The sequence below is a fragment of the Magallana gigas genome, chromosome 7 (genome assembly GCF_963853765.1).
Source record: "Magallana gigas chromosome 7, xbMagGiga1.1, whole genome shotgun sequence".
Taxonomy (NCBI): domain Eukaryota; kingdom Metazoa; phylum Mollusca; class Bivalvia; order Ostreida; family Ostreidae; genus Magallana; species Magallana gigas.
The window spans coordinates 10,061,431-10,077,615 of record NC_088859.1 but is presented as its reverse complement, the minus strand read 5'-3'; the positions used below and the strand labels follow the sequence as shown (position 1 = coordinate 10,077,615).

General features: G+C 33.2%; 1 protein-coding gene across 2 annotated transcripts; it reads left to right on the top strand.

The window, feature by feature from the left end:
- Positions 1-441: 441 nt before the first annotated feature.
- Positions 442-15,732, top strand: LOC105317388 (beta-1,3-galactosyltransferase 5). 2 transcript variants are annotated; one of them, XM_020062842.3, is made up of 4 exons: positions 442-596; positions 9,995-10,143; positions 10,289-10,464; positions 14,186-15,732. In XM_020062842.3, the coding sequence occupies exon 4, from the start codon at positions 14,246-14,248 to the stop codon at positions 15,338-15,340; it is 1,095 nt and encodes a 364-aa protein (XP_019918401.3). In that variant the 5' UTR covers positions 442-596; positions 9,995-10,143; positions 10,289-10,464; positions 14,186-14,245; the 3' UTR covers positions 15,341-15,732. The 2 variants fall into 2 exon arrangements, with proteins under 2 accessions (XP_019918401.3, XP_034311799.2); XM_034455908.2 differs by lacking the exons at positions 9,995-10,143; positions 10,289-10,464 and having other exon boundaries at positions 446-596.
- Positions 15,733-16,185: the final 453 nt, after the last annotated feature.

The following is a 16,185-nucleotide window of genomic DNA, read 5'->3' as shown; positions in this document are numbered from 1 at the left end:
TAAACATGATATATCATTGCTGCAAGGCATATCAATAAAGTAAGTCACTTATTTCACTTGTTTCTCTGTTCACATGGTTCTATTTGTTGACATTTCTGATCTGGTAATTAGGATTTCGTTTGACCTAGGGTCAAACTTCCTTATGCAGAGCAGTGGAAATTTGAAATCTTATCACTTCAGATGAAAATAGTTTGAATTTTGGTACTAAAATAATTTTTCAAAGCTTCATTTTTAATGTATAGATGTATGAGATGGAGAGGTACAATCATGCAAAATTTTATTATATTAAAAGAAATTGAACATGATAAAACTTTTCAAAATTTCTCTGCTCTAGTCAACATGTCAAGAAATAAGTGATTTTCAAAATTTAGCTCCTCCCATTTCCTTTTATACTCCTGACTTGGATTTAAGATAAGATTGTGACACTCGTTTTATTTTCGTCTACAGAATGTTTCACAGTTCAAACAAAAACCACCAATGTAGTCTCAAATCAATGCATTTGCAAGAATAACTTCCAATGCTTTTCACAGACACAATCATCCCGTAGAGCAAACTTTATGACAAAATGTGTTGCTCAATTCATAGGAATAAGCGAGGTATGAACTATACAACTCAATAGTTTAAAAGCTTTATTGTTAAACTTAGGTTGCAAAAGCACTGTATTATTGATGAAAATATTTCAATTCATTCAAGTTTCTTTACCTTTGTTGATATCCATTTCGCGTATATGAAATGTACTTAAGTGTACATAGTATCTGCAATATTAGATATCACTTTTTGATTTATTGTCGGGTGTAATGCATTCGTGGAAATTCCATAATGTCACCATAAAGGTACAAAATTAATTTGAGCTGGTGGTGATTACTGGCTATATAAATAGCTTTCTGTTTAAATTTCTGTCGTAATATGGATAACATAGAATTTTAATTAAAAAATCTCAAACAAACTAAACTTTTATTTACACCAAATAGAATAATTATCCTAGCAAATTTACAATCTGTTTGTTAATAAACCTTCATGAAATGACGTATCCATTAATTAAATTTACAATTAAAATGATAGATCAATGAAATAGCACGGAACTTTCTACAACAGCATGGGTAAATATTGTTAGACTATAATTAAATATCATAAACCCCTGAAATTATCTGTTGGACATTTTTACCACACATATTAAAAAGCTGAACACCGCTCGTAAATAGGCACCGTCATACAGATACCTGGTATATAAACCCTTCGATTTCGTTACACCCGATTGCACACCTGAACCTCGTGGCCGACATGTAGTATTCCTTTCGTGGTCTTTAGATTTTATGCATTTTTTTCTTATGTTCATTTTCTGTTCGTAAATAATGCATTGACCAATTTATTTGATGTTAGTATTCTCCTGGCTTCAAAAAGTGTGTAAAATTTGATAATTTTATCGCGACCGGGTAACACGGCGAGGCAAAATGTACGTCTACACAGGTGAGACCTCTACAGCGAAGTACTTTGAACTGTTTAGAGGTCTGTCCCTTATATAAGGGTTGTAGGGACAGCAGTGATTAAAGAGAAATATGGCGGACAGTGCCTATTTACGAGCGGTGTTCAGCTTTAAGAAAGATTTAAAACTATATATAATTATATAACTGACAATGATCGCCAATTGGTAAAGATAAAGGTGTAATGTTATAACTTATTTAAAAACGCAAAACAATGTAAATGAGAGATATTTTTTATATTTATATTAATGATTATAGCATTCTGTTGGAGACATTCCCTTTAACGCTTGCATCTTTTTCTGTTTTATCCAAATGCCCAAGCTACAAATACAACTAGGCAAGATCTTTTTCTGTTTTATCAAAATGCCCAAGCTACAAATACGACTAGGCAAGACTAAATGTGCATAACTCTGGTGTATCGTGTATATGCAATATGCATGGTAGTTTCTGCATTAATAGAGATAATAAAGCAAATATCGTTAAGATAGTCTTATCATAATCAAATTAAGAAATATGAATCTACAACGATTAGAAAGATCTAAAAGGCAACACGGCGGGTGTGACCGGTCAGCAGAGGAGTTTCAGCTTGTCTTCTGCCATATGCAAGCCAAGGGGGGAGGGGAAGGGGTTGGTCAACAAAACAACAAATTGTGAATTATAGTAAAATATTAATTGTTAATATCTGATGATGAAATATTATTAGTAAATAAAATCTCAAGTTTAGATTAAAATTCGGTCTGGAATGTTAACAATGAGAACTACAGTGCAATGATTTTTTTTTATTTCATAAGCCAAGTTTTACAAATCTGATGGACGAATTCATTCGTCTTATATAGGGTGTTACTTGCGTGTCTAATGTAGACGCTCGCTTACAGTTCAGCCATTCGGAACGGAATTCCTAAACAAGATCTGAGTTCAGCTAAGCGATACACGTGTTTAATTTATCCCTTTCTTGAGATGAATACGTAGCGGGATGTTTCATTCTTATGTATTACTGCACTATAACAAATGCATTTATGCGCTAATCAACAAGTCTTGATAAGATAGATCGATCTTAAGTGAAACATAACCCTAAATCAATTTGATGATCATTGAATTGAATTATTTAAAGTGTTTGTCTAAAAATAAAATGTTTCTGACACCAGTGGGTCTTCTTTGTTCTCTCCTGTAAACAATTCCTGCACACACTCATTAATAAACTAGCGGAGTTTATATCAGGGGAGTCTTTGATCAGTTTGAGGAGTCGGATTTATTTACTTTGCCGTCGGGGGTTTGTCACGAAAGCCAGCATTGCTGATCGTACTGTGAATACCATTATAATGTACGTATAATGTACTACGGAAACTAATGCTATAACTTATTAAATAATGTAGACATAAGCGACAAATAATTACTTTCATGGTCATACTTTAAATAAATGAGGATGAACAAGCAATACATGCATCCACTTTATCAATTATTATATTAATTGAACACCAAATTAAGGCATATTTATGATCTATAAGAACGATGTATGCGGTTCAAGAATTCGGTTTTTCCGAGATATGGGATTTAATTATCCAGGGGATAAGTTTTTCTGCTATTTATTCGCAAATTTGTCTTTGTAATAGTAAAAAAAAAAATTAAGATCAAAAGTCAGATTAGCGACGTTCAAGAATTGAAATATGAATGGATATCATATAGATTACTGTTTATTCAAACAGTATTTACATTTGCAAATATGTTTCCTTAATAATATGAACCTATAGAATAGCGAAAACGTTCAATTCTGTATGAACTTTTTCGTGACGTCACTATGATCAAAGAACGCGCTTATTGCTTGTCGCTTGGATTATTTTAAACATAAGGTCAAGATCTAGTAAATCAAAGGTGCCTACAGGTTCAAAAAATTTAAGATATACTGTCAATATTCGTTGAATACCAATTTTCGTGGATTTCGTTATCCACGAAATTAAATGTTCATTGAAGTGCAATTTCTATTAACATTTTGTATTGATAGGGTCATTGGCCACAAATTTAAGTGTCCTTAAACTTTAACTTTATCTACGAAAATCGATACCCTTGAATATTAATGAAACCACAGTAAATTCTTTTAATGATGCTTCATAACAATAGCTTTGTTTGATATGGTTGTACTGGGGCTAAAATGTTTGGTAAACACAATGAAAAATCATGTTTTAAATGGTCATTTTCAATGAAATATGAAGGAATTGATTTACAAATTTCGGAGTTTTTTTCTCTCCATTTTTGGCTAATAAGATATATCTAGAATGCCTACAGTCTCCCCCAAAACGGAATTAAACAAGCTCTTGACCTCCTCTTTAAATTGATGTCAAATTGAATATAGATATCGGGATTACTTTTCCCATGATTTAACATAGAATGTCAAGAATTTGTTTAATTTTCTACATAATTCTTTTTTATGTTTGGAATCAAAGATTTATAAAAGGGTCTGGCCACGCGTAGTCACCAATTTTCCTAATATTTCATACATGGACACACCTAGGTGTAAAACGCAAAAAACACTAAAAGTTGGATGCTAGGGGTAACCGTTGCCATTGTAATCGAGGCTAAAGATCGAAAAATAGCAAAACTTACCTACTTTGAAGCCATATTAGAAGGTTTTGCCCACTAATGTAAACTATCAAAGACATAAAACAGCCTTTGTCCTATTTTCAATTATTTAAATATATCAGAAAATTGATGGAAAAAAAATACTTTTAAAATGTTACCATAGAAACCATTTCAAATTTTCGAAATCAGTTTTTTGCAGTTTTTTAATCAGCCAAAATGGGAAACTGTTCAATTTTTACATCATTATCAATGTCCATGCTATATATATTTTATTATAAAAATTGACATCTGTTGCTATGGCAATAGGCCAAAAAAATAGGAAAAACTGAGAAATTGTAGATGATTTTTATATGCTTTAATTTCCGATTTAATTTATTTGTAATTGTTGGAACTTGAAAAATTTATATCTAAATTTTCATTATATACCAGAAAAAGCTTTGCTATGCAACAGAGAAGTGTTGTTGCTATGGAAAATTAAGTTGCGTAAAAAATCAAACAGAAATTTTTGCTTTTTGAAAAGTCCATAGCAACGGCAGTTATTTTTAGAAAATTTCCGATTTTTTTAAGTGTCGTTAAAGTTAAGGACATACTTTATTGTTTCTTACCGTTTGATTTAATATATTTATTCATTATAAGTGAATAATATCCAGTCAAAGATGCCTAAAAATATTACAATTTTCCTTTATTCTAAAGCTTGTTACTATAGCAACGGTTCTCAATTTTCATATTTAAATTCTTAATTGCACAGTTATAAAAGTGTTTACCAAAAAATCCAAGATTTGCACTTTTTATTCAAATTTAATGAAGAAAACAGATTTTAAAATTTCTTTTTAGTAACAATGGAAACGCTCTAATATCTGCGTTTCTCCGTAAATTTGTTTCTTTCTTTTGAAAAATGACAACTATTTTTGATAATATATTCTACCCTGGAAACCCCACGTTCTGCACATTACTCACAATATGTTCTCAAATAAGCATTAAAATGTCATTTTACATCTTTACCCTCGGTTACCATGGCAACAGGACCACATAGCAACAAAAAAAATGGTGTTAGGCTTTTTTACTCACCAAAGTCTATCAAATTGTCAAGTATGAAGAAAATCAGTGACTATGCGTGGCCACCGAATTTTGATTCTTACATACAGTGTAGAATTGATCTTAAAGCCGTACAGTACGGGAAAAAGATTCTTCAAATTAATTATGGCGTCATAATGGTTCTAGCACCAAAAAGACACTCTAGACCCATTTACTAGATCTTGACAATAAAATCTCGGTAATTTTAACAGTTCTGAACGATTTGTCTTCTTGATTATGATAGAAAGCATGATGGATAAGAAGTATATATGTTGAATAGGCGAAATAATGTGCAATTGTAGATATAAAATTTCATTCAGTAAACATGCATGAACATAAGCCCCAGTCGGTTTCGAACTCATGATCTGCGGTTCGAGAGCCTGATACTTTAACCACTGAGCTATGACGAAATACATCTGAATCGATTGATACAAATATTTTAACAAAACATTTAAATCGCTATATTCTGACGTAGTGTCTTATAAAGTATAAGTCTCGCTGTAGTAAAGTACCTTAAATAAGCATCCCCGTGCAGTAGGTTAAGGAAGTGCTGACTGCACCTAGATCATTGCAAAATAACATGTTTTACGGTGTGACCGTTGGGGCGAGCGCAGAAGGAACCACACATCTGTCATCATTGTTAAATGCAACCTGTGGACTCGCCCTAACCAAAAAACTTGGGCTTTGTTTGAAAACTTTTACCGCCGCAAGGAACCCAAAGTAATTAAACTTTTTTTCAAATGGTCCCTTCCTAGGCTTATACACTTAAACAAACTACCATGCACTGAGCATTAATAATGATCATTAAAATCAGTAAACAATAAATTGTGTGTCTGTGTTATCTCTCATTTTGTTCCTTGTTGTTATCTGTTTTTTAATTATTTTCCTCTCTGACATCAATTTTGTTTTTAATCTTTTTAATTTTTGTACGCTATATAAGCGTTGTAGACATGTGCCCTCACCCTTTTTTTAGTGTGTGTTATCCAATTTTATTTAAAGGTTTGACCACATATGTAACATGTAGATATTTTAACAGTTTAATTTTTTTTCTTTTATTTATTCATTACAAAATGACGTGGCTGCACGTAGATCTAATAATGATTGGACTTTTCTTTTTTAATAATTTTTTGTCACCTACCTAACGTATGCATATGCTTGGATCAATGTGACAGTAAATTTAGCATGGAACTTGCATGTGTATTTACGGAGCAAAAAAAAATATCAAAACTAATCAGCCAAAGAGTCACCGTTAACACTGATATTGAATACTTTCTACACATTACATCCAGTACAGATGCTTGATCCACCTCTAAATTTATTGCTGGAAATATAGCCCGAGATCATTGTAACGTCATACTTAACTTTTGCGCTCGACAGTTTTCGTAAATTGTCGGACAAATTCGGGAAAGGAAATGACGCCATGTGTCAGCAAAAGTTCAGATAGGTACAGTTTTGTTTTACGTAAGCAGATGTGTTGTTTACTTTAATGTTTTTAAAAGGATTTTTTTATTGTTAAATGAAAATGATGTATGCGATTTATAGGTAAGAATTTTCCTTAGAAACGCTTCCTGTTCCACCATGTTGCTATGCACCGCAAAGGATCATTGGGATAGTAGAACTTTTTCACGTGGCCTCATAAAAATTTCTTTGAACAATGTGCAGATTTCAACTCAAATTTCCTCCGTTCGTACGTTGTCTATGGAGCTCGCTACGCGAGCGGCGCTTCGCGCCGCTCGCTGCGCTCGCTATTAACAGCTTAAAAACTCAAATAGATTTAAAGGCAAGCAAACAAAAATAGATAAATTATGTAACAGAATACGGGACAGACGAAATTAAAACATCGCTCACCTGAGGAACAATAGGTATGATAAAATCAGCTCAATAGAGTCATAATACAAACTATCTGGACAATGTACAATAATTCATGTAAATCCTGTATAAAAAATCCATTTTCACCTGGATATTCTTATGTTTATAATCATTAGTCCCTTTTCTAACAGGATGATTTTATAGTCATATCATATGTTGAGTATTGCAGTTCTAAAAAAGATCACTAACAATAAGTTTATATAAACGTACATCAAACTCTGAACCTTCTCGTGAGGCCAAAGAATTGTCCTGGGGCCAAAGTCTTAACAATTATAAAGAATCATCTGGCTGATTAGTTTCTGAGAAGATTTTTAAAGATTTACCCTATATATTCCTTTGTTAAACTTTGACCCACCCCATTGTGGCCCCACCCTACCCCTGGGGATCATTATTTTCACAACTTTGAATCTACACTACCTGAGGATGCTTTCACACAAGTGTCAGCTTTCCTGGGTGATTAGTTTCTGAGAAGAAGATTTTTAAAGAATAACTCTGTTTATTCCTATGTAAAACATCGACCTCCCATTGTGGCCCAAACCTACCCCCAGGGGTCATGATTTTCACAAATTTGAATCTACACTACCTGAGGATGCTTCCACACAAGTTTTAGCTTTCCTGGCTAATTAGTTTCTGAGAAGAAGACTTTTAAAGATTTACTGTATATAATCATATGTTAAACTTCGATCCCCCATTGTGGCCCCACCCTACCCCCGGGGGTCATGATTTTCACAAATTTGAATCTTCACTACCTAAGGATGCATCCACACAAGTGTCAGCTTTCCTGGCCGATTAGTTTCTGAGAAGGTTTTTAAAGATTTACTTTCTATATTCATATGTTAAACTTTGACCCTCCATTGTGGCCCCACCCTACCCCCAGGGGTCATAATTTTCACATCTTTGAATCTATACTACCTGAGGATGCTTTCACACAAGTTTCAACTTTCCTGGCCGATTAGTTTCTGAGAAGAAGATTTCTAAAGATTCACTCTCTATATTCATTTGTTAAACTTCGACCCCCCCATTGTGGCCCCATCCTCAGGTGAGCTAAAAAGGTTAAGTTTACAATTCAATAAGTTGGTTTCTGGAAGAACAGATTGAACATTTTCGTAATAAATATTGACAATTTTTTTTACTTTTTTAATCTTTAGCTTTTAAGATCTGTGTACAAACATAGAATTGTGAGCAAATCTCTGTATCTTGCTTATAATTCGAAGCTTAACACTCAAATATGGTTAGTAAATAGTAATTGTAAACAATTAAACACAAGAAACATGCACTACATGTATAACAAATAAAGAACACAATTTATTTTTTCGAAATGAATCATATATATACATGTATATACCTACATATTTCCGTAAGCGATATCAAACTCTATTTAAACTGAATAAACTAGAGAAAATGCCGAGCATCTCAACAAAACCTATTGCATTAATATACCATTACGCAAAAGATAATGCCGAATTACCGATAGAATGAGTTGTATTTCAGTACCCCTACATCAGATTTTGCTTAATTTGCGCAGGTAAACAGTTACCGTAACTGTTTGATTTACCGAAGTCTCTGTTTGATTTGATACGTAAAAATCACGAAATACAGACGATAGTTTCCAGGTTACAAAGCATAAATAATGAAAACGAAACGAAAATCAGAACAAGCTAACACCAACGTCATATGTGAAAACTGTCAACGCATTGAAATATTTAGCCTCAATTTACTTCACCAAATCGGCACCAATATATTTTTCATGTTTCAAAATTTCCCTTCATACGCGAACTGTTGCACAACAAGCAAATTCATCATAGTCAGATCGACCCTTTTTCGTATAATGTCATGGCTGCTTTAAACAAAGAACCTCGTTTTAGAAGTATGGAATACGAGTCTTGGTAAAATGGGAATGCAAACCCGGGCCGTGGCAAAATAAATGCCGGGGCAGATCGACAATCGTCAATTCCAAATACGCATTATTTTGCAGCAATATCTACAGCGAATACAAATATACTAGTCCATCAAATATCCAGAAATTTTAATGAGATTGGCAGATTAATAACTGCCAATCTTTTGTTTTGCTCAGGCCAAGTCTTGCCTACCCATTTTACCGGATGCCGAGCCCGAAGCTATTAAACTGATTGAAACACGCCTTTCCTTTATTATTATTTTCGTAATAACTTAGATTTGAAACAAAATTACCCCTTAATTTTTGCAATTTATATTTTCCTTCCCATAAGGATAATTTATGCTAAACTACGTTGAATTTGCCTCGGTAGTTCTTGAGAAGAAGATTTTTAAAAATGCACCCCCCTTTTTCTACAGTTTCAAGGTTTTCTCCGCTTTGAATACAGATCGGACTTTTATTTTTGCAACTTATATTCGCCCTCCCATAAGGATGCTTTGTGCCAAATTTGGTTGAAATTGGATAAGCAGTTTTAGAGAAGTTCAAAATGTAAAAAGTTTACAGACGGACAGACGGACGGACAGACGGACAGACGGACGACAGACAAAATGTGATCAGAATAGCTCACTTGAGCTTTCAGCTCAGGTGAGCTAAAAACAGGTACATGTAGGTCTACACACACAATTGGTAAAAACTGACATGAATTCATAAATATGGATTATTTCCCTTTTGTCTCCGACTACCGCCATATTAGTTGTCGATTTCTATTGTTCTGCTCATCGCTACACACCCCCTATATAAGGCCTAAAGCACTATTTATGCTTCACCGCATTCAGGTATTTCATTCACCCGAACACGTTACTTTGGACGAACAGACGTGTAGAAACGCGTTTTGAACAAAAATAATATGACAACCCTTGCACTGGCAAGGAATATCCAATGAACGACGAAACAATACAAACTGAGATACAGACACAGATATTTCAAAAATCCTCGATAATTGTAAACCGTTTTCCTGTGTATGTTATAACATTGCACATGCGCAATCACACACTGTGGCAGATCGAGCATTGTCAATGATCGCATTGATTTTTTTTTGTAGAAACCAATGGAAACGATGTTACGTTGTTACTTTCTTGGATTTACTATCATTCAATTTCTGTGTTGGATGTAGTGCCGCCGGGGTTTTCAAAAAGATTCAGACGTTATGCACTCTGTATGGAGGAGACGCGTGTTCGATGTGCATAAGAAGTAAGGCAGTACTATTTGTGCAAAATAGTACGGATACCTTGGAAATTCTTTCAAAGAATAAATATATTTTGTATTTTATTGATTGCTGTTTCCTTTATTCTTTCCTACAATTTTTTTTACTACAATATGTAGTTTATGCATTTAGAAGTCCGTGTAACCTGAATGCCTCGATCGGAAAGCAACCGACCGTAACTTTCTCGACCGGTATATATACCCAATTGGCAGTAGAGGAGCGATCAAAACTAATATGGCGACCAAACGCTTTTATGAGTTCATGTTAGCTTAAAAACATTCAACCTAAATATGCAACAGACGATAGAGGTAAGACTTTTAAAATTTCATTCAATTATATTAAATGTTTAGAAATCATCAAAAGATAAATTGAATTTTTTTTAAATTGTGTATTAAAACTATATTATAGTGAATGAATAAGTACAGAAAAGAGAAAAATAGTTGTGAATGATTAGAAGAGACATGTACAGTGTGCTAGATTCACGTATGGTCTTCTCGGGAGGAATCGGTAGTCATAGCCATTTTTAAACTATTTTAATTTTCTTAAAGGGACTTGGACACAATTTTATATCAAAATTTTCTTTTTCTTTTTTCATGTAGAAAGTGGTTAACTTGTTTATTTTGAATGATTGACTAAAATTTGAATGTTGAAAGTCAAGTTTTAAGAGAGATACATAGGTAAGATATCATTGTTACGTAAACAAGACTCGAGTCTTATATTTGTTTTCAAATAATGAAAAGTATGGAATTACCATTTCTTTGACCAAATGACTCATGGCAAACAAGGTAAACTGATCCAATGTGTTCATAGATAATATGATAAACAAACAAAAAACAACAACATTTGATTGAAACTTATACCAATAAAATACATATGTAAACCATAACAAAATTCGAGTTTTGTTTAAATAACAAAGATTTTCAAACTCTGTATCTTGCCTATAATTCAGTATTTGACTTTCAAAATTTGACAAAGCATTAAAGGTACCCATATTAACCATTTTAAACATTAAAACTGGAAAACTAAAATTTTGAATTTTGAGCTAAAATCGTGTCCAAGTCCCTTTAATAAGAAGAGATCTGTATAGAGATATAGAAGAACAGATCAGATTTCACAGCTAAAATATTTTGTTGGTTTTTTTTTCACTAAGTGTTCGCTTATGGTCATTAAAATCATGTCAGAGTTTAAGGCAGATCTGATGGTTAATTTGATCACCCCCAGCATCCTGAAAGACAGAATAAAGAAAAAAAAAATCTTATTTCTACTTAGCTTCACTGAATAAAATAAAAACTAACCGTTTTACATCTGTTTTTTTCTACGCCCACATGCAAGGGATGTTCCAAATATAATAACTATAATGAAAGTTGGCTGTTTTCTCCTTCATTTAATAATCTCTAAACCTTTTGTTCGTCTCTGTCCTCTGTCAAAGTATTCTGCATTGGCCTGGATACACTTTTAAGACTTCTGGAAACATGTTATCATACTGTTTGATAAGAACATGCATTATATTGTATATGGATAAATTGCAGACTAAAGGCTTTTCGTGATTTTTTTTTCCTGGTAGATAGGTGAAACTTAAGTTTGTGGGGAACACAAAAAAGCTACAGAGGTTTAAATCTGGAGAAAACGGGGGGGGGGGGGGATCAGTAACCTCTTCCGCATCCAAATACTCGGTGACAATGCTTGATTGTGTGCAGGTGCATTGTGCAAACGTCGGAGAGATTTCATATTCATGAGACGTTGACTACCGTTCAATACATGTTATATATGATATATATGTAGATTCAGTTTTTTATAACAATAAAAGTTACCTGTGACAGTTTTGCCCTTGGCACAGGGATTTGCCTGACTGGGTGTATATTCCCCAAAGATAATAAGATATAAAACCGTCTTCATGGTTCTTAATCTTTTAGCTGCTTTGATGCCCAGATTGATTTGTTAAACCTAAGTTCTGGCTCAAAATAGTATAACCATCTCTCATAGCAAGAGTTACGAAATTATCAATAGTCATTTTATTTTTTAAGATTCAATTTTACTATTTGTTTTGCATTTTTAACATGGACTCTCTTTTGTTCATCGCTAAGCAAATGATGCATTTAGTGTTAATCTTTCTAATTCTATGCTTTAGATTTTTTTCAAAATACAATGAACACTACAATATTGTCATCCGAGGCAATTGCCTCATGATGCATCTTGCCTCGTTCTGTGTTCGATTTGGTGGGTTTTTACGGTGTTATTATTGGTTGTAACTGTTGCAGCGGAATCTGTGCGACCAACGTCTTTTGGATGTTTAAAACCTGTTTTAAATTTAGCAACCCACCTACAAACAGACCTCATTTTAACCATTCCCATAGATATCACAGAGCTCACGATGAATATCTGCTATTTAAAAACCAAGTTGCGACCTATTTTTTATAGAGGCCCTTATTTCAAGTGCAGTGTTGCTCTTTTTTCCTGTCATTTTGAGTGATGTAATATAAAAAGTACATGTCAATGTGGTTTCAGTAAATATTTACACGGTTTTCAGGCAAAGAAGGTAAAATGACATTATATTTTGAACACTCCTTGTCATTCATACAAGGACTAAAATGATTATGAGAAATTTTGCATTTGAAAAGAAGAATTGTGAAAAGCTTCGAGTGGGCCTTTTCATGCAAATGACTTACCTGTAATTGAAATGGATAGAACATTTTAACAATGTAATTGTATATTTCCACATCAGATGTTGACATCGTGTTATTATTTTGTTTTTATGGAAGTCAGAGAAATAAGCGGCATTCAATGATACCCTACTGCAAGGAGTGATTATTGTGTTAATTATCTTGCTTTATGTGCAGAGGCATTGTGCAGAAGTCGGAGATACTTCATACCCGTGAGGCGATGACTACCGTTATATACACGATATACATGTAGCTTCAGTTTTTTAAGACAACATTTAAATAGAAGTTACCAGTGATTGGTTTGCCCTTTGGCACATAGATTTGCATGTCTTTGGCCTTTATTGCCAAAAAAAATAACATATTAAACTGTCTCCATGGTTCGTAATCTTTAAACAATGCCAATCGTTTGCAATCTTTGATGCCCGGATTGATTCTGTTAGAACTCGTACGTTCTGGATCAAAACAGTATACCCATGTCTCATCAACACTAACTAAATAACTAATAGACGCTCTTTTAATAATGGTTACAGATGCAAATTGTAAAAGTGGATAAATAATAGAAAAAAATTAAATGACATAAGGTATTGTTAAGTAATAATGCTGAAAACATTTAAAAAAAAATGAAAGATATTTCATTATGTTATATTTTTCATTCGTCCTTATGGTGTGACATGCCAATATTTCTGTCCATTCCTATTTCGACATATAATGAAATGTCTTGTTATGCTACATATGCAATAGTCAACATTATTTAACAAGCACTTATATTTAAAAAAAACCCACACAATTATATTATTGAATTTGCTTATAGTAATGTTCTTTTTTGTAATTTCTAGTATTTTATTGTTGTAATATTTTCTATTTTAGCAGTATTCTGTTTTCCACCAATTAATGCGATTTATTTCATAGCTTCTGCAATTTTCATGACTTATGCATTGACAGTTGCAATCTATTTTAGTTTTTTGGGAGGGGGAGGGTGCTTTTAACAAGATTGTCTGTATATGTATAGGTACATGTATAGAAGTCTATAGAAGAATACTGTAGCCTTTCTTGTGTAAGGTCGTATTTTCTACATCACAACACATCATTTCTGTATTTGAGTTCTATTCTGTTGTTACTTTGAATTGGTATAATGCTCTGTGAAACTTTTATGCTTTGTAATCTTCCTGTTTTATTCTATATGAAAGAGTTTATTTTTTCTTGTAATTGTATAAACGTGTGCAAGCATTAATTTCTTATGAAATTTCAATAATAGATATAAGATATTTTCATTTAAAAAGTACTCGTTTGTTGCATCACAACTTTATTGCTGTTTATCAGTGCGCGTCTAACGTAAATTTAAAACCATCAACATTTTTTTGTATTACAGGGTTGATATCGAACGATCCAAGAGTAGAAGCAAGTTATGTCGGTCTTTTAATCAATAACTATGAACAGAGAGAAGTCGTACCTAAAATTCGTGAGGATTACTTGTTTAGTGATCTCAACACTATTGTTCTTAGCTATTCACAACGAAGAAGATCATGTTTCTACAGTGAATGAAGACATAATGAACGCTGATGCCAAGATAGACAGATTAAAGATGCTTTACTCCAACTTGGAAACAACTACAAGTGTCCGAAGGATAAGGACTAAAACGAGGTACCCGGACGGAATGCACGTACCTTTTCTCTTAAATAACAGAAATATGTGCAGGAAATACGAAAAGGTTTCGGTGTTAGTAATGGTTCACACTTCTGTTGGGAATTTCTGGAGACGGAAGGAAATGAGGAGAACCTGGCTCAATAGTTCCCATTATAGTCCTGAAAACCTACAAGTGATCTTCTTAGTTGGTACGACGAGTAATAAAACAGTGACAGGGCTGTTAAAAAATGAGAGTAAAAAGTACCACGACATCATACAAGGGGATTTTGTGGACTCTTATAGAAATCTAACAAATAAAGGAGTGATGGGATATCGATGGATCACAGAAAATTGTATGAATGCAGAAATAGTCATCAAAATTGACGATGATGCATTTATCAATTTCTTTAAGTTTTTTGAAGATTTTTCATTCTTGAAACAGCGGAAGCGATTTATATTTTGTAACAAAATAAATCCAAATTCAATGCCAATTATTAGGCAAAATTCCAGCAAGTGGTTTGTAAGTGAGTGGTTTTATAAAGGGCGTGACACGTACCCCCACACATACTGTAGCGGGTTCGTAGTGTTTATATCTACTGACCTAATTCCAGCCCTTTACCAGGCAGTGTTCACTGCCCCATTTTTCTGGGTCGATGACTTCTATTTGTTTGGATTGCTTCCAAGCCGAGTAAAAAATGTGGTACACGAAAATTTTCGAGGAAACTTAACATTTATGCACCCAGAAGGCTTGAAATGTTACAAGGAATTGAAAAGAAAGTGTAAATATCTTGTAATGCCCGCAAAAGACAAAGAATTGGACGTTATGTGGAAGGCGGTGATTGCAGATAGACACCAAAGTATATACGGAAACTATTACATGAGGGAACGATCTATTGACTGATATTCCAGATAAACTCAAATCAATACTCTCAAATGTTAGCAATATTATCGAAAGAAGCACAGACAATTATGCTTTTAAATACTTGCTCATTCACGAGGTTTTGAAAGCGTCGTTAAACATTCCGCGGCTAATGTTGTTAATTGTATGTCTGTGCCCATGTTTGTACTGGCATTTACCAATGTCATTATTTTTATGATGAATACAATGGATATATTTTTTGTTTATTTTACTAAGCACACAATTTCTATGAATTATTATCTACTAAATACTGAGTAATATCAGCCGATTTATTTCTGTACGTTTATATAAAGTAAACAGTAAAATTTAATTGTTAACGTCACATCAAAATGTCGTTTAACCTTAAGTAGATAAAATATGACTCAGATATCTGATATTGTCTCAGTTTCTGTCAACAAAATACACTGCTGTTGCTTAATATCAATCAGTACCTTAAAACGCTTGAACTTCAAGATTAAAGAATAAATATTCTTCTTCTCATTCAAATATAATACTCCTAGTTCACTCTTATCGGAACTCGATACTCGAAGACCCTTTTTTCTCACTTTTTATTTCAAAATTAATCGATCACACGTTTCTTTTGTGTTTGTTTCATTAATCTGGTTGACCATATTGATTAAGTGTCTACATCATATATTTCTAGATGTCATTAAAGGTGAACTAAAGAGTTTGCTACTTTACAAATCATGCAAAACAAGTAGAAGAGGAATGTGGAATTTGCAGCGTACGGTCAAGTATTTATTGATTTGTGAATAATTCATTTCACAATCCTAGCATCTCAAATGTTGAAGGATATCGTATGAAACATTTGTTTGTGTTGTTATTAG

What these genes read in the sequence shown, in the direction of transcription:
- LOC105317388 (XM_020062842.3), top strand. Translation starts at nt 14,246, where the DNA reads ATGAACAGAGAGAAGTCGTACCTAAAATTCGTGAGGATTACTTGTTTA.